Genomic DNA, 24,157 nt, shown 5'->3' with positions numbered 1-24,157 from the left:
GTGGTATACAAAGGCCAGGCAGGTCTGGCACTCAAAGTCCACGACAGTGGCCCACATCAGTGGTATACAAAACCTAAGCAGGTCTGGCACTCAAAGTTCACTTCAGTGGCCCACATCAGTGGCATCAAAAAGTCCACATCAGTGGCATCATAAATCCACGTCAGTGGGATTCTCCAAAGCCCGACCAAGCTCGGCATCATGTAATCCCACGCAACTCGTGGTTATCTTAAAAGCCCGATCCGCTCGGCAACATCAATTGCTATTTACAGCTCTTTATTTGAGCTCGGTTTCATCAGGTTGTTGTCTATTGCTCTTTATTCGAGTTTGGTTCTAATTAGAACTTCATCTAGACCGTTCGTTGAAAACACATCACGCGGATTCAAATCTGGGCCGTCCAAAGGAGGCACAGGTAGTTCGGGGTCCGGGCTACATTCTTGGTCTAAACTCATTCTTCTTTTAGACTAGTTAGGGAGGTACTATTGTTACCCTGAGAAAATATTTCAACCCGGCCCGTTTATAATGGGTCTACTCGATATGGCCCAACATGTCAAGGTCCAGCCCAGTTTGGGCTATGTTGGACTTTGATCAATGCTGGTCATTATAGGCCGACCTGGGCTGTTTCTAATGGGCCGCAAGTATCCTTTTCTAGTTCAAGTATGACTATGATATATATGAGATAAGCTTGGATCTTTTCAAATATTCACATGATTACAAATATTCACATGATAAAGATAAACTTAAGAAGGATCCAATGGATTAAAATTCCTAGTACATGATATGTTATAATTCGACTAGGTAACTTACTCTATTTTATCCCTATAAATACAGGTACTGTTATGGTTATGTTCATTCATTATGGACTATTCATCATTCATCATCATTCTCTCTCACTTTTATATTCACGCACTCATATTCTTTTATTTTCGCACTCATCATACCCTTTGCCTTCAAGACACTGACTTAGGCATCGGATGGGTCACGCCAAAAACACCTTTGGCGCCCCCCTGACCTAGTTGTTGCTTGTGCAGAGTTCATAGGTACCCTACCCGACCTGCTTTATAAAGGATTTGGAGGATCCATTCTACCAGACCGAATCCGAGATAAAATTTCGACATCATCACATTGCATACATCAATATTATGTATAATATATGTGGTTGAACTTGTTGGCCAACATGTTAATTGTTTATATTCAACTTGCATTCCAATTCATGACGATGTCTCAAAGTATTGTTTTATGTAGATTGTTTTTGTATTGAAAGATTTAAGTTTCAAATATTCATGACTTAATCAAAATTGTTTAGGTATTGGCTGGCTGTGGCCTGGATGGGATTGTTGAAAGTGAGTACGTCAAAATTATCCAGTAAACTTGGAGCTAGAACCTCACAGTTAATTCAATCAAAGTCCCCCTTAATTTGAAGAACTATCACACAACACACGCAAAGGACAGTGAAGTCCTAAACAAACAAGCTTGAAATTGATGATGAACAGAAAATTACCAAATAAATTAAGCTTTTGAGATGCATTAAAAAAGACCAAAAACCCCACAGGCACAAAAAAAATCATGAACAAACACAAGGACAGGAACATAAACTCTGTAACCAAACTCTCATTCTGTATGTAATATTTTTGTTGTGAACGGAAGTAGCCTCGGCATGCACTTGCTGGAACTCGTGTGGAATAACATTGTTGGTGGGAACATGAGTAGCCTCGGCATCCACTTGCTGGAACTCGTGTGGAATAACATTGTTGCTAGGAACATGAATAGCCTCGGCATACACTGACCGGAACTCAATGCCCTCTATAATCAGTCCGGTCTTCACCTTAGTTCCTGTTGTTTCCAGTACCTGTGCCTCGATCTCTCCTTGATATCCATGTTCAAAACTGAAGTTTCCGAGTTCTACCTCCATCCACCCATCTCTTCTTTGGACTGCCACCCTTCCAATAGCATCATTTGGTGCTTGAAGATGAACAGTTTTAGCTAGTCGTTCCGCATGCTGATCATCTTGTTCCTCATTTACAAATCTGATGATTGCTTTAGCTACTTCTAAGCAAGAAGCCCCATCACCTAATTTGAACACCAGAAATGCTGCATAGGTAGTTTCTGGAGACAACAATGTTGTTTTGATCTTGCCTCGAATGTCAAGCCACCACACATGCTTTAGCTCAGCAACCTCAGGGAATCTGCAAATTAAATGGGAAAAGTTTTTTCAGTTTGTTATGTATAATGAGCTAGGATCTGGTAATGGACCTGGAATTGACATGAGATGTCCATTTCCAGTAGTTGGAGTTGTCGCCCCACGCAATTTGAAGTTCCTTTGAAGCCACCAAGAAAGTTTTCTCCTTCTCCTTATCCTCCCCTTTTCTCTTTCTCAAATAGTTGTTGGGGACAAGAGTAGCCTCGGGTCGAAACTCAATGCTCTCGATAATGAGGCCAGTCTTCATCTTGGTGTTTGTGGTTTCCACCAACCTTGCCTCCACCTCTCCTCGATATCCATCTTGAAAACGGAAGTTTCCGATTTCGACCTCCATCCATCCATCTGATCTTCTTTGGACTGCAGCAACACTTCCAATAGTCATAGCATAGTTAGTTGATTGAAGTTGAACAGTTGTAGCCAGTTGTTGGACTTGGACATGCCCATCTTCTTCATGATCATCTACAAATTTGATACTCGCATTAATTTCATCTAGGCAGGAAGCCCCGTCGGCTAATTTGAACACTAGAAATGCAGTATAAGTAGTTTCTGGAAACAACAATCTTGTTTTGATCTTTCCTAGAATGTCAAGCCACCACACACGCTTGAGCTCTGCAACCTCAGGGAATCTGAATGCAAAGACATACACGTACGGTCACCCAAAAACAAAAGAGATCTAGGAAATTTCTGAAAAGCTTTTTCAGTTTAATTAATTTCCACATGAATATACTAGCTAGCTAGCTAGGAGCTGGAAGCTAGGGACCTGGAATCGGTATGAGATGTCCAGTTCCAGAAACGCGAGTCGTCGCCCCATGCAATTCCAAGATCTCTTGGAGCCACCTGCATGCAATAACTAACAGTACTGAAACAGCAACAAGAAGGCATGACCAGATGAGCATGAGCATGAACCAATTCATCAACACTATATTATAATTGATACGTCAAAAATCATGGCAGATGAAACAACAAAAAGTTGAATCAAAATTGCACAAATCTAATTATGCATACAAATCATATATATAATATGCCTGATATTGCCGGCCTGGCTGCAACTCGGTGCCTCAACAGGTAACATGAAATTATATGTAAAGACAGTTAATTTGTATATATGCATGTAAGTATATGCTGATCATGTTGATAAATATATATAATAAATATATTGAACATATATAGAATGATGATTATATAGAAAATCCCACCAAGTGACTCTCAATGGAGCTTAAACTCACTGCCGGTTTTGTCATGGTCTGCCCTCTACGGAACATTAATTAATTGGATCCCAATGGTCACGGTTCTCAGGCAAATCAAGAAATTTTCTCGATCTGGTTTGAGAAAATATTAAGTGATTTGATTCAGAATCCAGTGTACATGCATGAATGTTATTTATATACAAAAAATCTCTTGGTCGACAAATCTTTGCTAGAGAATTGTTAATTGACTTTTGCCCACTTGATCAATCCATTAATTAATTTGAAAATGTCTGAAAACACATTTGAATCAGTTGTTAATGTTCGAAAAATGCCATTTTAATATAATCAGAGCAAGCAATGAAGAAGCAGTCGAATCTTAGTGGATGGACACTGTTCATCTCAGATAAAATTAAGGGGGAGCATGCAAGTTTAAAACACCATAAAAGCCACTAAGTGGTGTTCAAGTTGGTGGAGTACTAGGTGAAGTCTTGGCTAGATGTCAGAAGTTCGATTCCCCTATCAACATTTTCTTGGACTAGTTTGTCACACATGACTTGTCTAGTATTGTTTACCTGACTAACCTAGTTTGCAGGCTATTTTATTAGTTCGGGGGTTAATCGAGTGCAACTTGCGTCTAATTGACAATATCTCAAAATGGATTTTTTTTTTGGCTTACAAGAAAAAAAAAAAGAAAAAAAGAGAGAGAATCAAAATGTTGTTTTATGTAGTCGCTGATGCTTAAAATACTTTTTGTATCCAAATATTTATGTATATATATATATATATCGAATTCTATAAATAATTATTATCAGTTTTAGTATATTCGTTGTAGAGATTTAATCTAATTGTATATAAAATATTATGATATATTTAGTATTATATATTATAAAAATTATTTATTATTTTATTTTTTAATATTTAATTTAGTTATGATTTTCTTATTTATGTTTTTTAAAGTAATAATATGTAAATAAATTAAAATTAAAATTTATTTATCCTATCTATTTATACTTAGTTGAGAAAAATATGAATATATATATATATATATATAATCAAATTTACATATATAAGGGTAATTTTGAACAAAATTTTGGTGTTCGGAGTTCAACAATTATATCTAGTATAAAAATAATTGTCAAGAATTATAAGAACAAATATGACATAAACACACGTATAAATTTACTGCAACTAGCATCTGATTGAAAATTCTTATCTGAAAATGATGGTTTTTTATTTTTTTTAAAAAAAGAAAGAAAAATCAGAAGGTTGTTTTATGTAGTACCCGTCGAAGCTTAAAATCGATCTTACTTTGTAGTGTTTGAGAGAGCTTTTAAAGAACATCTCAGCTTTTCGTTAATAAACTTTCACAAAATTTCAAATTTTTGTTAACGAAAAAGCTGAGAAGTGCTTCTAATAAGCTCTCCCAAACACTAGTACCTAATTTCAAATTATATATATATAATTAACGACTATGCACAAACAACTCGTCAATGTTTAATCATTTTTGGATTTAAATATTTATTAAATATAATATATATATGTCAATTGCTACGAAATATCTCAACAATTAGAATAATCTAGATAATAATTATATAGTCATATATTTTATATTTAATAAATATTTCAATCCAAAAATGATTAAACATTGACGAGTTGTTTGTACATAAATATTTCAATCCAAAAATGATTAAACATTGACGAGTTGTTTGTACATAGTCGTTAATATATATATATGTATGTATACCTCAACAATCAAATTAAGTTTGATAATAATTAACTATAGAAGTCAATATTTCATATTTAAATCATTCAATCAAAAAATAAGTTAACATTAAACAACACTTTCATTATTTTATTTTTTTAAAAAAAAAAAAAAACACCACCATTTTGAGACATCGTCAAATATATGCAAGTTGCATAAAAGTCAATATTTCATATTTAAATCATTCAATCAAAAAATAATTTAACATTAAACAACACTTTCATTATTTTATTTTTTAAAAAAAAAACACCACCATTTTGAGATATCGTCAAATATATGCAAGTTGCATAAAATTGAAATTTAGATATATATATATATCTATATATGCATATATAGATTGAAAGAAATTTGTAAGTATATTGATTAATAATCATTCATTACAAGTCTAATGGAAAACTCACCATTTTACTAAATAAATGAGTAATGGGAGAAAAAAGAAAAAGAAGCTAAACTAATGTGCTATGAAATTAGAATATCTACAAACTTGATAAATCCAGAAGCTCCGAGACCAAGTAGACGATTTCTGATTTCTGAAGCACACACCCCAATATAATCCAAATCTTCACGATTGTTCGTGATTGTTTGCACTGTCAGTAAAAAATCCGATTCAATCTGAACATTTTTAAAATTCTTCTCAAAAAGTATAATACACCTTCATGAACCGCTAGAAACTCACCATGGACAACAGATATAGGTTGTGTTATTTGATTCCCAAAGGCCAAGAGGAGACATCCCTGACTTCACAGCCAATGTTTAACTTCATCTTTCTGTTTTCCGGCATTACCCATCGCCTTGCTCGTTTTCGTCGCCCATCGGCAATGGGAATAGAGCTTCCCATGTTGGCTTGTGGAAAATCCTGGAGTAGTGCAGATCGAGCTCCACGAGTGCAACACCTAGAAATTCATTTACGTAAAACTGTATGCCTAATTAGGGATTTACTATTTTAAAAATAAATTAAAGGGGTTAAATGATTTTTTATGAGGCACGTTTATGTGTTTTAAATTTAATTATGACATTTAACCTGAATATTTTGAGAGTTATGAATTATTTAAGGAAAAGTCGATTTACAAGCGCGTAGACGGACCGTGGACGAACGGGGTAAAAATTTTTATCGAAAGTTATTTCTAAGGTTTTCAAAAGCCCAAAATAATTATTTTGAAACTTAATTTATAGCTAAGTTTGGGTTATATATATATAATTAAAAGATTATTTTTTTACCTTCGAAGGTCATTTTAAAGACTTTTAGGGCACTTTTAAAATTGGGTCTTTTTGTATTTAAAAAATTGGGGGATTTTTAATGTCCAAAATTTAGTTTTGGACTAGTTATTTTTAAGTTTTTTACCCAAATTTAATTAAAAGGGCCTAAGCCCACAATACACGCAAACATATACCTAGCCCCAAGTTCATTCTCCCCTCACCTTCACTTACTGGAGAAGAAGCAGTTGGGAGGAATCCGATCACTCACACTTGCACATACCAACATGAAATTTGAAGAAAATCTCAAGATTTTGGGCATTCTGGTCGTCCCGTCGCGAGCTACGCAATCGTAATTGTCTTTCTTGAGCTAAGGCATGTTCTATTCATTGTTTCTAACCCATTTGAATCATATATGCTCTGTTTTGATGTTGAGAAATCTGTGTTTACATTTTTTTATGGCTAAGAATTTTAAGATTTCATGATTTATGCATCATTTCACGTTTTTCTTGCTTGTTGGCTCAAGTTTTGGTTGATGGCTGGTCACGGCTGGTTCCGGTGGAGGTTTCCCATGGTTCATGGCTCGGTTTGGTTCCTTAGGGTCTGGTTCAGGTGGGGCTCGACCCTGGTTGGGTCGACGACAGGACCTTGGAGTAGTCCTACCGGCGGGGCTACGGCTAGAGGTGGCCGATGGGTTTAAGTATGAGTTGTGCATGGCTGGGATGAGAAGGGCTAGTCTTGGCTGTTTTTGGGCAGCTCGGGTAGGGCTCGGGCATGAGGTGTTCGGGTCGGGTCAAAATTTTAATTGGTTCATGTGATATGGGCATGGGTCCGGGTTTTTTATTTCCTGTCCGGATAATTTAATTAGAAGTCAGTGTTTGAATTAAGTTGTTATTGAGCTTGAGTGATTTAATTGTATTATTGGGCTAGTCTAAGTCTTGTTGGGCTAGTCTAAGTATTATTGGATCAGTTTGAGTGTTAATAGGCCAGCTAAATTAATGAGCTCAAGTTAAGGGTCAGCTACTCGAACGAGTCCGTGGCAAGTAAAATGATCCGTAAATATATTTTAATATATATTTTTTAATATATATATATATATATATATATATATATATGTATATATATATATGTGTGTGTGTATTTTTTTATATAAGTGTGATTTTTATGAAAAATAAGTTAAATATATATATTTACGGGCAAATTTTAAGAAAAAAATGATATTTTTAAGTTCGTGATTCATGCATGTATTTTATTTACAGATTAAGGGCATGTAAAGAAAATATTTTTGAGAAATTGATGTGATTGTGGCAACCCATGGGATTGAAAATCGGGATACCGAGCCCCATGACCTCTCTAATTAGGTTCAAGAGCCTATGGTCCCCATTAAGGTTGGGTGAAGTGGCAGCATAGAGGCGTAGGGAATCTCCGGTTTAAGGTTGGGTGAACCTCGCCGCCGCGTAAGTTGTTTTATAGATTGATCAATCATTTATGTTTATGGTCAGACATCACTAATACGACTCATAATGATGATGATTTTACGATTATGACATGCCATGAATATGTTATGTATTTATGTTACGTGTTAAGATTAAGAATAAGATTATGATTATGTTTATGTTTATGTTTACGACTCAATATTATGCAAATGTTTTTATGATCATGCATGCATAAGATACCTCATGATAATTTTAAGTATTACATGCTTGCATGTGATTTTATTATATGGTATTTGTTATTCTGGGTAGAACATGCTGAGCCTTTAGACTCATTAGATTTAAATGGTGTGCAGATGAGTTTGATGCTAGTTTTGATGATGTGGTCCCTACTGGCAGATTGGACGACTGAGCATCCGTAGCGAGCTCGCACTCGTGACCCATGCAGTTTATGATACAATTGTTATGGGATTTTTATGCATTATGTTATTTTCCGCACATGTTTACTAATTTTCTTTGTTTTAATGGGTTTTATTATTTTAGTCATTTTCTTGGTATTGTCGTTGGATTATGATTCCCATATTTTTTTTATGAAACTTTCATGCATGGGTTTTAAGTTTGTGTGAGTATTTAAGATATTTGCATGCAATCGATTTTATTATGTATTATTATATTTTATGAAAAACTATTTTAAGTATAGATACATATATGTATAGGAGTATATGTAGTATCAGTATTTTTTAAAAATTCAAGTAAGGGTCGTGTAAAGCCCGAGATTATTTGTTTTAATCCGAGGATATTTAATTTGAGAATTTTTAGAGTTTAGATTTAAATTCTAATATTATTAAATTATTTAGGATTGAAAGTGAATTAAAAAAGGGATGAGGACTAATATGCAAATAATGAAAAAATCAAGGGATTGTTTTGCAAATTATGAAGTTTTGAGGGGCCAAAGTGAAAATAGATAAATCTGAGTGGGACAACTTGGCCACCATACATACAAACGTGTATATTGACTCATTTCTTCAGAATTTCAGCAGCAAGCATCGAGCCTTTTCTTCTCCATTTCAGATTTGTAAACCAAATTTCATTGTTTGATTTCAATTGTGCAAGATCCGGCCGTCAGAATTCGGAGTTGAATATATATTCGCGATCACCACTCCGAGAGCTACGTTTTGGTGTAAGTTTTATGAAGTTCTATCATACTTTGAATTTTGATGTGAAGATGGCATGTTATTGAGATAGCATGTATTGTATATTCGAAGACGAATCGAAAAAAGAACGTTGTACGGATTTGTTATGATTTTATGAAGCTATTTTCGAAAATATCAATTCTGATGTTGCTGAATTTCGTGGGTTTCTTGCTGATATTTGATGGTTATGAAGTGTATATGATTGTTGGATTGAGTTGGATATAGTTGGGATTGCCGGTTTGTAGTCGTTACGCCGTCGGTTTATGATTTGAAGCTCTTTTGATGTCTTGTGATTGAGCTGCGAATTTCTATAGTGTAAGCTGATCTTATTTGTATATGAATACTTCATTTCAGAATTTTAGTGAAGCGTGACGAGCTCGAGAACTTCGACTTCGATCGGTGAAGCTTTGAGCAAGGTTTGAAGTTGATTTTTATTGAAGATTGAGTTGTGAGTTTGAGCAGATTTTGATATGAGTTCTTGTTATAGATTTCTCCGATTTGAAGCACCTCAAGAACCAAGAAAAGAAAATATATAAGATGACATCGATCGTAAGGGCTTCGAAACTCGAGAACTATGATTCTTGAGTTATCCCGCAAAAACCACATACTTGTTTAAATATATGTTCTTTGTTTAGAACTTGAATTGTGAATCCATCTCAGGTAAATGGATCTTTGAATTATATTGCTTACTTTTGATGTTGAGTCGATTACGATCTATAAAGCGCGGATATATCCAGATCAAGATCGGTTACGAATCTTGATTCCAAGATCGGAAAATAATAAATGAATCTTGAGACCGAGATCGGATACGAAATCTCGAGAATATATTTACTTTACTAAATATGTGTTTGATTTATGTTATAGCTTGAATTGAGATGCTATCGTTAATGCATTTTTATGTCGATTATACTGAGAATTATATTTTCACCGGAGTTATCCGGCTGTTGTTTTGTTTTGTATGTGTGCATGACAACAGAAGGTGCGGGAGCTAGCCTGAGACAACGAGGGTAGCTCGAGTTAGAGTCTTAGCAAGTGGCGACTCGGGTTGTAGCAAAAGATATGAACTTAGATCTTTATCATGTTTGTTAGAAGTAGGGGTGTTCAAACTTCGGATAAAACCAAAAAAATCAAAAATCCAAACCGAAAAAACCAAACACCGAACCGAACCGAACCGAACCGAACCGAACCGAACCGAAAACCGAAATTTGAAATTTGGATATAAATGTTAAAACCGAAATTTATTTGGTTCGGTTTCGGATTATATATCTCAAAACCGAACCGACCGAAAAAACCGAAATTTTATTAAATTAATAATTTTATTTATATAATTGTTTATATTATATATTTTATGTGATGATACCTAGTGAATAAAGAATTATTTTTAATAATTTTTAGTTCATTGTTGTTTATTTAAGTCATTTAGACTTTGAATTTAAATATTTTACCAAAAAAATCATTTAAAAGATAACATATTATATTTTAAAATATATTTATAATATTAATTAAAATAATTATATCAAAACCGAAATAACCGAACCGATTTAGTAAAAAACCAAACCGAATCGAAGGAAAATGGTTCAGATATCGGATTATATATTTCTAAAACCGAAAAAACCGAAATAAAAAATCGAAAACCGGACCGAACCGACCGATGAACACCCCTAGTTAGAAGTCAAGACCTTGTTATGGTTTGAAGAACATGTTGAACACCTAGTTTAGTATAACTCTTTTGATGGATTTGGAGCTACTAGTTGGATGTGATTTATGCCTGTGCTTGAGTTGTATGTCAATCCATGTTTTAGACTTAAAATAACATGTTTTAGAAGGGTTTTTACATATCAGAGTGAAGCTGCAAAATCGGGAATTTTTCTGCCCAAGGCAGCGCTCGAACTGCAATTTATTGCAGCTTGAGCGCAGCCCCAACCAACCCAACCCAAGAGATGGGTCCAGGACGGCGCCCGAGCGCACCCCATTTTATTTTTAAAAAAATTGCTTTGATCTTTATCCTTACTTGTTTCATTAATGATGCTTATTCATTAATTGCCCCATAAGAATCGAGATTAGCAACCCGAGGTCCCCACAGGTCAACTCAGCGATACTATCTGAAACGACCCTAATCTCTAGGGGTGTTCATCGGTCGGTTCGGTCCGATTTTCGGTTTTTATTTCGGTTTTTTCGATTTTCGGTTTTAGAAATATATAATCCGATATCCGAACCATTTTCCTTCGGTTCGGTTCGGTTCGGTTTTTTACTAAATCGGTTCGGTTATTTCGGTCGGTAATTTCGGTTTTGATATAATTATTTTAATTAATATTATAAATATATTTTAAAATATAATATGTTATTTTTTAAATGATTTTTTTGTAAAATATTTAAATTCAAAGTCTAAATGACTTAAATAAAAAACAATGAACTAAAAATTATTAAAAATAATTATTTATTCACTAGGTATCATCACATAAAATATATAATATAAACAATTATATAAATAAAATTATTAATTTAATAAAATTTCGATTTTTTCGGTCGGTTTGGTTTTGAGATATATAATCCGAAACCGAACCAAATAAATTTTGGTTTTAACATTTATATCCAAATTTCAAATTTTGATTTTCGGTTCGGTTCGGTGTTTGATTTTTCCGGTTTGGATTTTTGGTTTTTTCAGTTTTATCCGAAGTTTGAACACCCCTACTAATCTCTACTTAATTAAATAATAAAGAAAAATGCTGATTTTTTTAAAAATTTTGCCATGACCTGTTTGAAAATACTTAAAACCAACATGTCTCAATCAGCAATTCAAAAATAGAATAGACGCTAAAAACGAAGGCAAACACGATAATCACAATCTTCCGAAAATACATCATCCAAAAGTTCAACATTCCGACTTTACATGCCCACAAAAAATTTTGTAAATCCTTAAACTTACATTTATCCAATCAACAAAAATGAAAGACTTTAAAGCATTAAAGTAAAATTTTGCGGAAGTCTAGCATAGGTCGGAGGGATGTGTTGTGCCCGCATCGCAGTCCACTCGATGGTCCTGCCCCTCGATCTCAACGATAATCTAACCTGCACCAAGCAAGCATAGTGAGTCTAATGACTCAACAAGTATAAACTTTGTAATAACAAGGGTTAAAAATACCTGCGGAGATACTTAAAGTATTGTACATATAATACTTTGAAACTTGAACTGAAAAGTTGTATGATAAAAGAGAATGACACTAACTGTATGCAATGAACTCACACTATGAACTAGGAACTTTCTTAAACTTTACTTTTCTTTTCTGTGAATTTAGATCATTGATTATGACGTTTTCTTTGATTTTGATCAATCATGGCTGCAATATACTATGCCGGCAAGGACACTAAGATTACTCCCGACGCCACATTGCCCCTTAGTTGGTAAGGAAAATCAAGATTTCTCCCAACTCCTCCAAACCCCTCTGTTGGCAAGGGAAATCAGGATTTCTCCCAACTCCTCCAAACCCCTCTATGTCATAAATCAACTCACTTTATTTAAAACATTTTACTTTCTTGACTTGGAACTTTAACTTTAGTTGAGATGCAAAATAAATGCTTCAACTTGCTTAAACTTTACTCAACTCGAAGGCAAAAATCACACACACGAAAATGCAACTTTAGGGAATGAAAACTCAACTCAAAATGAGGATGTTAGGTGGGTAAGTGGCTGCCCCTAAGTTGGTTACCCAACTTATACTCTATTACTCCTCAAACATGTCTTAACCCGAGCAATCAAACCGAAAAGTCCTTATCTCGTTCTTACCTTAACCAAATTAAATCCCACTCAAACCAAAACTATCTACACACTTCAAGCTAATCCAAGGACTAGGTTATGACCTCCAAAGACCACTTGAGCAACCCGATCAAAACAGATTTTCGGGCAGCCCTCAAACTTGTCAAAATTATGCACTAGTCACCCCAACTTGAGAAATTCCTAGCTTGACCAAAACTAACACGATTCGCTCCCAAATTAAACTGACACGACCACAACATCCTAAAATTGACTTAGGACTAGGCCTCACCCATCCATAGTTGATTAAAACGTTCAGTTTAATCAATTATCCAACAGCTCACACATTGCTCTTAAAAATTCTGCTCCAACCCTTTAACTTAAATGACCCTTATTCTATTTGAAACCTAACCGAATCAAGCCCAATTTGAACCGACACAACCACAATACCTTAAACTCGACCTAGGACTAAGCCACGCCCCGACCAGACTTTACGAGTCTACTTCCATGCACCTAAAACCAGCAGCCCTTGCATACCATTTGACCAATCAAGTTCACCTACACTTCCAATTCCAACTACATGCCCCTTTTGCCTTAACTCTAACCCCTTCCAACCTATAACACCATTTTTTTAACATCCCTTAGGACTTAAAACAGACACTTGGCAGCCCTCAACCATACCACCATCCAACTAATTTCGAAAATGGCAAGAGACACACCAAAATGCATCAAACACTTGGACAAACAAAGAGGCTAACGACTTGCAATAAAATCCTCATTACACAACTTCAAACTCCATCAAAATACAATGAAATTTTTGAATTTAAGCAATATATACTACTGAAAAATCTGAACATTCATGATATGCATCAAAACTCTCAAGTCTCATGTCACAATTCATCATACAACTTCTTTAAACTTCAAACCACATGCATTACTCAAAATTTAAACATCAATCCTTGCTGAAAATTAATGAAAACCGAAACATTATTGAAAAATATCATGGCCATTTCGAATTTTAACAAGAACAATAGAACAAAATCTTAGATAGCTAGCTTGGGGTCAAAGAAAAGTCATACTTGCCTTTCTAGCCAAAAACCTAAACAAAATGAGATGAGACAAAGCTGAAAAACGTCCAGCAGCTAGCTTGAACCTTCCAAGGTGGACCTTCGGCGACGGCGGCGGTGGAGGAGGGCGGTCGGCCGGCCGGCCGGAAAAGCTGAGGAAATGGGGCGGCCTATTGTGCTAGAGAAATATGAGAGAAATGAAATGAAGAGGTGGCTACTTGTGTGTGTTGTGTGCTAGGGTTTGAGGTTATTTTGTTTTGTGCTAAAAGTTAAGTGTTATGTGTACATGTGTGTATATGTATAGGTGTGTGATGATCCGGTTCTTAATCTCTCAAATCAAATACTAATCTCTAAAACATAAATTAAGGCCAAGCATCAAAGCCTCAAAGAAAAGAATATTTTTTTTTTATAAATAGTGACATGCGCGCGCGCGGGGCTCGCCCCTCGCGCGTGCGCAGTTCAATGGGGCAGCGACCCCTTGGGCTTGGCCTGCGCGGGCGCACGAGCAGGGCTCTCCCGTGCGCAGGCCAAGCAGCCAGAAAAAAAATTAAAACTCTGCTGCTGACAAATACTCACCAAGGTCCTTCTTAACCATTCTACCAAGTCATTCATGCAACCAACATGGTATAAAAGTCATAATCAAGACAACAACATATACATTAACATCTCAAGACAAGAGTAAAACATGTAGTTCAAGTGTGATTACAAGATCAAGTAACAACACTCTAGACTAAGGTTCAAGTCTAATAGTTCATAACTTCAACTCTTATTCTTAACATAAATGACAGCAACTTCAATTCTATACCGGATCACCACTCTACTCTCGCTCGATCTCATTTCTTCACGGTCTTCCCAGACTCGTTCCAGTCCCACCTATTGCCATGCACACATACAAACAAGACAATAGCCGGAGAGACTTCGGTGAGAATTTAATCCCAGTATAAAACAACATAAACATGCATAAACTCAAGTAATTCAACTTGAAGCATATTAACAGTCATTCAACAACTAAAATTCAAAGCAACTTAAGGCATATTAACTCAACATGCTATAAATCAAGTTGCAAACTATAAAATCAAGCAAGACATGCTATCAACAACTACAACTCATATCAAGTCAATAATTTAATATCAACTTTTCAAACAATCATGCAATATTTCAACTTAACAAATAATAGAAACTCATCTCCTAAATTCAAAAGAAATGCATGATTTAAAATCGGTTATCATATCGGTATCGGTTCTCGTTTTGGGATCCCTAGGACAGAAACACATCAACCCATCCACCTACTCTCCCTTCGAGGTGATGTTGAGTGCTTATTCCCGAACTTTGGTCCACTATATTGAGCATCAAACGGTAGGTATAACTCAATCACCTAGCCGTCAAACGTTAGGGACAACTCAATCACCTAAACTCCTCAATATACGTCCAAACGTCCTATCATTATATCTGGGCAACTCAGCCCTCAAAACTCGAAAGAAAGTTGGCCCAATATGAATGCCACAAACTCAAACGCATCAAGTCAAGACCAACAATACGAACTAGATCAAGTAAGTAATCATATAAGCATCTACTAACATAGAAGCACAAAGTATGTGGTTTTAGAAAGGAATACTCAATAGATTCATATTGAGTGTGCAAGCCCTTTCTTTAAAGGTTGTCTTATACCTTTCTTTTCTTGGTTTTCAACTCTTCAACTCTTCAAAATCTGCACATACAAAGCTCAATAAAAATCTGCTCAACCATCAATCACTCTTCAAGTCATACAGTGCACAAACTTTGATCAATTCTTTCTCGATTCGACGCTGAACTTTCCAAGCTCGATGTCCCCTGTTTTCAATCTGAAAATACATCATATATATTCAAGAACATCAGCAAGACACTCAGCAATATCCAGCTCAATCAAAGATATCACAAATCATCACAATTCTTGATTTGACGGCATAACGATATCATTTCGGCAACCTTAACTCATTTCTATCAAATCTAACAATCATATAACTTCATATAGACTTCATACCAGCAAAATATCATCATCTATCAGCTTATCAAATGGTATAATGTTCAGATTACAAGCTGGAATTTCATAAGAAATGCAAAAGTCGTTCAATATTCGATCCGACTTCGATATAACAATATCTATCAATCCTCTTCACTTAAACCATTACATAACAGTATCATGAAAGCTCATTATTTTGTATTTCTTTCAATTCTTGCAGTTTTGTGGGTGCCATTCTATACGATACTTTCGAAATCAGTAAGATACCTGGCATCAATCACATATCGAAGTCCATCGAACAGGCTGAAAATAATCTCATAATTTTATCTGGAAAATATCAGAAATTCGATAATAATTGGCAAATCAACCAAGTCTGAGCTAGCTTCCACGACATCATTTGCATAATAAGGAATTTTCTCTGCTCTTTTCTGCATTAATCAAATCATAGATAGAATAGATATCGAAGGAATTCGAAATGTCGAACTCTTACCGTAGAATTCCCATCCTTCTATCAATTCAGTTCTGAATCTCATAACTTTCTGAATCAATCCACGAAATTCTTGTACTTGATCAACATATCTAAACCGATAATTCAGTCAAAATCTGACAAATGAAGCACGATACAATCTATCTCTCTCACATTACCTTCAAAGTATAGTATACAATTTCCGATCGATGTCACCTCCTTAAAATCAAGAATATATACCACAGTAGATAATACATCAACAGGTAATGCACATAATATGGAAATTTCGTTCAAAGATAACATAAGGGATGCTCCAATATCTTCAAGCACATAAGCAAAAGAATCATAACAAGAACAATTACCTGCTAAACATCATCTGATGTTTTCTTTTCCGGCTGAGTCACTTCTCTCGATGAATTTTCACTATGTGATCTTTTCAAACCACGTTGCGGACATACTCTGGCAAAATGTCCCGCTTGATAGCATATATGGCAACTCCCAAGTACACCTCTGCACTGATCATTAGGATGTCCTCCACCACATTTGTTGCAATACAAACCTGTATACTCTGAACTAATGTGCCTCTGTCCACTAGAGCTAGATGAACTATCTCCTGATTTCTTAAACTGCTTTTCTCTTGCTTTCAAAAAATCATTCTTGCCACAACTGCTACCACCTTCCTCAAATCTGGGAAATGGTTGCTGAAACTGAGTCAATGGATGTCGTTGAGACTGTGACACAAACAATGCTTCTCGTTGTTTCATCAGACCAGCATCTGCTCCCTTTGCTTTATCAAGTGCATCAGCAAAGTTGTTTGGTCTACCAACATTCACCAGTGTAAATACATCTGGATTCAGTCCATTAATGAACTGATCAGCTTTAGCTTCTTCGTTCTCAGCTACGTGTGGAGCGAATTTCAGCAAAGTAGAGAACTTAGCAACATATTCCGCAATAGCCAGATTGCCTTGTTTCAGATTGGCAAACTCTGCATTCTTATCTTTTCTGTACGATACTGGAAAGAATCGTTGATAAAATTCAGTTTTAAACACTTTCCAATTAATCATCGTACCTCGATTCTCAAGAGCCTTTTTGGTTGTAATCCACCAGCTCTTTGCAACATCTTGCAATTGATACCCAATCAGTCTAATTCTTCTATCATCTGCATAATCAAGGGAATCAAACATCATCTCAATATCCTCTAACCAACCTTCACACTCAACTGAAGTCTCAGTTCCTTTCAAAGTAGGCGGCTTGAAAGATTGAAATCTTTTCAGAAGTATCTCCATTGGTGATGCTGTAACATCACTCATATCTCTCAATGTACTGCCTTGCTCTATTCTCGGAGCTTCAGGTGTTTGTGGCACTGTCGGGGCTACATTCACCTGTTTTGGCTGAGGAAATGTCTCTGTCTGTCTATTCATCATTCGACGAGGAGGCATATCTGCTAATTCAAACAGATTAGTATAAAATACAATCTCATGTATAACAATTCTGTCTCAGTCCTCCTCTGATCAACACTGTCGTGCATTCTCAAAAGATCGAGTTCTGATTCATTCTCGAATAATACACGCTTCCAATCAACTCAGATAATAAGGAAAGCATGTAATTCTTGCATCTGTACGGCATGCTATTCTTACCATTTGATCACATAATTATATCATCATATAATTCAAAAAACAGTAAAGCATGCTCGATAATTTAAATCACAAAATCATGCGATGATACAGTTCTGGCATTATAACACAATATTAGCATGTACTTTAGGTAATCACAAAAAGAATTCAATCACATACAAATAAAGAAATCAAGCGGACTCGATCTACCCCGCTCATTCTAAATCAGTCCAAAACCTACGCTCTGATACCACCTGTTGTGACGACCCGGTTCTTAATCTCTCAAATCAAATACTAATCTCTAAAAAATAAATTAAGGCCAAGCATCAAAGCCTCAAAGAAAAGAAATTTTTTTTTTTATAAATAGTGACCTGCGTGCGCGCGGGGCTCGCCCCTCGCGCGTGCGCAGTTCAATGGGGCAGTGACCCCTTGGGCTTGGCCTGCGTGCATGCGCGAGCAGGGCTCGCCCGTGCGCAGGCCAAGCAGCCAGAAAAAAAATTAAAACTCTGTTGCTGACAAATACTCACCAAGGTCCTTCTTAACCATTCTACCAAGTCATTCATACAACCAACATGGTATAAAAGTCATAATCAAGACAACAACGTATACATTAACATCTCAAGACAAGATTAAAACATCTAGTTCAAGTGTGATTACAAGATCAAGTAACAACACTCTAGACTAAGGTTCAAGTCTAATAGTTCATAACTTCAACTCTTATTCTTAACATAAATGACAGCAACTTCAATTCTATACCGGATCACCACTCTACTCTCGCTCGATCTCATTTCTTCACGGTCTTCCGAGACTCGTTCCAGTCCCACCTATTGTCATGCACACATACAAACAAGATAATAGCCGGAGAGACTCCGGTGAGAATTTAATCCCAGTATAAAACAACATAAACATGCATAAACTCAAGTAATTCAACTTGAAGCATATTAACAGTCATTCAACAACTAAAATTCAAAGGAACTTAAGACATATTAACTCAATATGCTATAAATCAAGTTGCAAACTATAAAATTAAGCAAGACATGCTATCAACAAGTACAACTCATATCAAGTCAATAATTTAATATCAACTTTTCAAACAATCATGCAATATTTCAACTTAACAAATAATAGAAACTCATCTCTTAAATTCAAAAGCAATGCATGATTTAAAATCGGTTATCATATCGGTATCGGTTCTCGTTTTGGGATCCCTAGGACAGAAACACATCAACCCATCCACCTACTCTCCCTTCGAGGTGATGTTGAGTGCTTATTCCCGGACTTTGGTCCACTATATTGAGCATCAAACGGTAGGGATAACTCAATCACCTAGCCGTCAAACGTTAGGGACAACTCAATCACTTAAACTCCTCAATATACGTCCAAACGTCCTATCATTATATCTGGGCAACTCAGCCCTCAAAACTCGAAAGAAAGTTGGCCCAATATGAATGCCACAAACTCAAACGCATCAAGTCAAGACCAACAATACGAATTAGATCAAGTAAGTAATCATATAAGCATCTATTAACATAGAAGCACAAAGTATGTGGTTTTAGAAAGGAATACTCAATAGATTCATATTGAGTGTGCAAGCCTTTTTTTTAAAGGTTGTCTTATACCTTTCTTTTCTTGGTTTTCAAATCTTCAACTCTTCAAAATCTGCACATACAAAGCTCAATAAAAATCTTCTCAACCATCAATCACTCTTCAAGTCATACAGTGCACAAACTTTGATCAATTCTTTCTCGATTCGACGCTGAACTTTCCAAGCTCGATGTCCCCTGTTTTCAATCTGAAAATACATCATATATATTCAAGAACATCAGCAAGACACTCAGCAATATCCAGCTCAATAAAATATATCACAAATCATCACAATTCTTGATTTGACGGCATAACGATATCATTTCGGCAACCGTAACTCATTTTTATCAAATCTAACAATCATATAACTTCATATAGACTTCATACCAGCAAAAATATCATCATCTATCAGCTTATCAAATGGTATAATGTTCAGATTACAAGCTGGAATTTCATAAGAAATGCAAACGTCGTTCAATATTCGATCAGACTTCGATATAACAATATCTATCAATCCTCTTCACTTAAACCATTACATAACAGTATTTATATCATCAATAACCAGCATTTCAGAATCATAAAACTCTCGAGCATAGGCTGTAAATAATATACATGTCAAACGGCATCCAATTATCGATCCGGTTTTGATATAGCAATCACTAGAAACTCAAAAACACATATCTATGATCAAATCTTACTTTTGCCACAAAACAGAATTTCAAAATCATATAACTCCAAGTAATACTTACATCAAATGATATCACTTCTTGCAAGGAATCCGAAACTCTTTTCGGAATTGAATTCGGACAACCGGAGCAAAAGTTATCAAGTTTTGAAAATCACTAATGAACTTGAAGATGGGGTCTGCGATAGTTTCTGAAATTTCTTGAGAAGGATAATGATACACCTCCATACTACACGTCCAACTCAATTAAAAGCCAAGTGTTCAAGTCAACTTTCTCATAATTGCACTTTGGCCCCTAAACTCAATCCTAAATAATGTAAGAATATTATAATTTAAATCAAAACTCTAAATATTCCCAAATTAAATATACTCGGATTAAAATTTAATAATATTGCGGATTAAATCAATTAATCCCGGGCCTTACAAGATGTAAGTATGCAAAAGTGGGTGTGTTGTGTGCTTTAAAAGTACTACTAAAAAATGCTACAACTTTTTCTTCAATAAACTTGCACTTATAAAAAAAACCTAAGTTTAAAATTCTCAAATTAAAGTATTAAATTGGGTTTTACTAGTTCGGGTTTAAGAAAATTTTAACTTTTGAAAAAGTTAAAAAATAAGCTCAAGAATATGATAAAAGTGATTTTTGACACCCGAAAAATTCTAAACATCAAACTTTAATCTAATTTCCTCATTTCTCTCAACTTATAACTCTTGAAATAAAATCTTGGAATTTATCGCCGAAATCCTGCATCGCCGTATGCCGGAACTGGAAGTCACTGAACTCAAGAATCACCAAAATAAATAACTTAAATATTTGATCAGCTGAAACTTTAAAGGAATTCTAAAGAAACTAACTCCAATAAATTAAAATGAATACTTAAATATTTTGATGTCACATGGATATAATAAATATTTAAATAATAGCAATGCGATTAAAATAATTTAAACAAACTTGACGAACGATTAAAAAAAAGTCATTTAAATAAATACACAAGCGTAAATAAAGGCCTTAAAATGATTTGGAAAAGCTTTTAAATAAATAATTTAAATAACTAATGGATAAACTTAAATTATTTTAAATAAATAAACTGGAAAATTCAAATAATTTAAATAGGCAAATATTAAACGTTTAAAAATTATTTAAATAAACAAATCTTAAATCTTTAAAACGATTAACTTGCACAATAAAATCATTTGAATAAATAATTAATATTTTATTAATACATAATTCAAATAAAAAATTTAAATCAATTAAACTTAAAAATAATAACCATAATATTTATTTAATTTAATTTAATGCATGCGATTTAATAGATTAGATTTTAGGTACTACACTATCTCAGACCTCGATTTTCCACTAGTGCCGTGTATAAAAGTCTGTCTTGCTTTCCAAACTGCCCAAGTATGAATGATAAACTCCTCAAAATATCTTGTCGTCAGGTTCTCATTCGTCCATAAACAAAGATCCAAAGTACTCTTCTCTTCGGCAAATTTTATCAAGAAAGAATATGGACTATACTCTTCCAAAAATGCTTGATTGTCGTGCAATAAAACAAGGAGTGACATGTTGAGTCAAGCGAGAAAGCATATAGGATACAAGTACCACCTGTCGGGACATGATGGCGATTCAGATTTAAGCTTGTGGGACTACAATCATGAGAAATACTCAACCAAAAAATACAGACTTTTTGGTGAAAGTGAGAGGCCCCAAAGAAATTTCCACCATTTCTCAATAGTAAACTCATATTGATGCGAAGGCGGGTTGAACAAGCCTATTTGAGAGCGGTATCCATCTCTCGCCGAGTAACGGCCTTTGGAATCATAAATCCATAACCGAGAGTCTCCAAACTCGATAACACCAGTGGAATTCTCATAATTTCACCAGAAACATACAGGTTAAAGATGTTGAAGATTAGCTCAATATCCCAAGATCCTTCCTTTATCAAATAGCACATCTTCGGTTCCAGTGCCAATTGCACCAACTGTTCACCAATATTTGATCTCAAACTCGGTACCCATCTATCGTCAAATAATTTTATTGAATTTTCATCACCCACTCGCCATACCAGACCCTGTACGAGAATTTCTTTACTCCATACAAGTGAGCTCCATATGTAAGATGGGTTACTACCTAGGCTTGGTCTCATGAAATCCACATGCTTAAAATATCTCATTTCAAGACGCGACATGCTAGAGATTCATTGTAGTACCTAAAACCCAATTTAATAAATCACATGCATTAAATTTAATAAATATTATGATTATTATTTTTAAGTTTATCTGATTTAATTCTTTATTTGAATTATGTGCTAATAGAATATTTTGTTATTCATTCAAATGATTTTATTGTGTAATTTATTTGTTTTAAAGATTTTAAAAGTTTTGCTTATTTAAATGATTTTGATTTTTAATTGTTTAGTTTATTCATTTAAATGATTTTAACTTTTTAGATTAATTATTTAAATACTTTCGATTGTCTAACTTGTTTATTTTAAATAACTTAAGTTTAGCGGTTAGTTATTTTAAATTATTTTAAATGTCTAGCTTATTTATTTAAATCATTTTTAATTGTCCAAATTATTTTAAAGGTTTTTATTCCGCTTGTATATTTATTTAATTTTCTTTTAAACGTTAGTATAGTTTGTTTAAATTATTGTAATCGCTCTGTTTATTTTTTAAATATTTTATTTATCGCTGCGACATCAAAAAATTTAAAGTGTTTATTTTTAATTCCTAAGTTGCTAAGTTTGGTCTAGCGCTTTTTAAAAGTGTGTAGCACTTTTTTCAAAAATGCATACACTCACATTTCCTATAGGTTCACCTATACATACACACTCAACCTTATTCTTAAACTTAGATTAACCCTAGCCCCAAACTATCACTCATTTCAAGCCTCAAACACACACACACACACTCAAAACTCTCGACATCTCCCATGTTCTTCCAAAACTCACAATTTATTCCCATTATCTCAACCTAAACCATCGACCTCTTCATCCTTTCTCCTCTAGCTCGCCGCCGTCGAACAACCCGTCATCGCCGGCGCCAATCGCCGGTCCGGCGTAGCTTCATCCCTAGTCAAGCCGTTCGAAACTCCTGCATATTTCCTTGGCCGATTTCAGCTCCATTGAGCTCCTCTTCATTTCGATTTTTGGTAGCTAAGGCAAGAATGTGGTTCTTTTTCTCACCAACGTAGATTTATTATTTCATGTGTTTGGATTATGTGTGCATTTCATATTTTCGAAAGAAGTGAGCAAGTGCCCTGTTTGGTTACTGTCAAATGTGTTCCATACATGCTTGAAAAATCTTGATATTTCGATTGCTTATTGAGGAATGAATAAGTTATAGCTTTGATATGGTGGCTTCATTTATGGCAAAACATTTTTGAAATTTTAGATTTGTTATGCTATGGGATTTTCGTTTTTTTTTCCAGAAATTTTTGCATAGTTTGTGATTCGAAAATATTGTGTGCTTGTGTGTTTATTTGGATGGTGATTTAGAGCTACCATGGATGATATGTAGTTCACATGGTAGCGACTAGGATGACTTGAAGTTAGCTTGGGGGATGGAGTTGAGGTGCACTCGAGTAATGGGGATTGTTGGGCTCGGTTTTGGTTGGGATTAGTGGCTGCCATTGTTGAGTTAAATCGAGCTGGTCTGGGTGAGTTTTAATGGGGTTTTGGGTGAGCTTAAATGTTGGTTATGATACTAGGATAGTGGCTGGAGTTTGGAGACAAATACCTAAGTTTGTTGGTTGAGTATGAAAATGAGGCATGGACAGAATTTTGAAAATGAGTTGGGCTGTCCGAAAACTTGTAAGGCCCGAAAATATTAAATTATGAATTATGAAATTTGAGAATTAAATTCCATATTATGGGCTAATATTTATTTGAGAAGTTATGAAAATGATAGATTTAAATTCCGAGCTGAAAATATTTAATTTGAGAATATGAGGATTTTGAGAATTAAATTCCGAGAATTCTTAAATTAAAAGAATAAATATTCGATTTGAATATTTATGGAATT

At 34.8% G+C, this 24,157-nt stretch overlaps 1 protein-coding gene and 1 long non-coding RNA gene across 4 annotated transcripts; one reads left to right on the top strand and one right to left on the bottom strand.

The window, feature by feature from the left end:
• Positions 1 to 1,494: 1,494 nt before the first annotated feature.
• LOC140876173 (uncharacterized) lies at positions 1,495 to 3,537 on the bottom strand. Of its 2 annotated transcripts, none has more exons than XM_073280056.1 (4): positions 3,424 to 3,537; positions 2,958 to 3,034; positions 2,251 to 2,823; positions 1,495 to 2,183 (listed from the first exon to the last, which is right to left on the bottom strand). In XM_073280056.1, exons 1-4 carry the CDS (start codon positions 3,457 to 3,459, stop codon positions 1,562 to 1,564), a joined length of 1,308 nt encoding a protein of 435 aa, XP_073136157.1. In that variant the 5' UTR covers positions 3,460 to 3,537; the 3' UTR covers positions 1,495 to 1,561. The 2 variants fall into 2 exon arrangements, with proteins under 2 accessions (XP_073136157.1, XP_073136156.1); XM_073280055.1 differs by having other exon boundaries at positions 3,394 to 3,529.
• A 3,050-nt stretch (positions 3,538 to 6,587) lies between these two features.
• On the top strand, positions 6,588 to 9,720 carry LOC140876278 (uncharacterized). Of its 2 annotated transcripts, none has more exons than XR_012148724.1 (4): positions 6,588 to 6,715; positions 8,130 to 8,953; positions 9,321 to 9,382; positions 9,454 to 9,720. It is a non-coding gene; the product is annotated as an uncharacterized lncRNA (long non-coding RNA). The 2 variants fall into 2 exon arrangements; XR_012148725.1 differs by lacking the exon at positions 6,588 to 6,715 and adding an exon at positions 7,548 to 7,797.
• The last annotated feature ends 14,437 nt before the right edge of the window (positions 9,721 to 24,157 follow it).

The sequence above is a fragment of the Henckelia pumila genome, chromosome 1 (genome assembly GCF_033568475.1).
Source record: "Henckelia pumila isolate YLH828 chromosome 1, ASM3356847v2, whole genome shotgun sequence".
In the NCBI taxonomy this organism is placed as follows: Eukaryota; Viridiplantae; Streptophyta; class Magnoliopsida; order Lamiales; family Gesneriaceae; genus Henckelia; species Henckelia pumila.
Note: the sequence above shows the minus strand (reverse complement) of the source record. Positions and strands in the feature narration are given on the sequence as shown.

Bases quoted from the DNA above. Each gene is read 5' to 3' on its own strand.
- LOC140876173 (XM_073280055.1), bottom strand. From the start codon at position 3,459: ATGTTCCGTAGAGGGCAGACCATGACAAAACCGGCAGTGAGTTTAAGC. The intron at 2,824-2,957 runs GTCCCTAGCTTC...CTTTGCATTCAG, and splicing joins ACATCTCATACCGATTCCAG to ATTCCCTGAGGTTGCAGAGC. The intron at 2,184-2,250 runs GTCCATTACCAG...TTTAATTTGCAG, and splicing joins ACATCTCATGTCAATTCCAG to ATTCCCTGAGGTTGCTGAGC.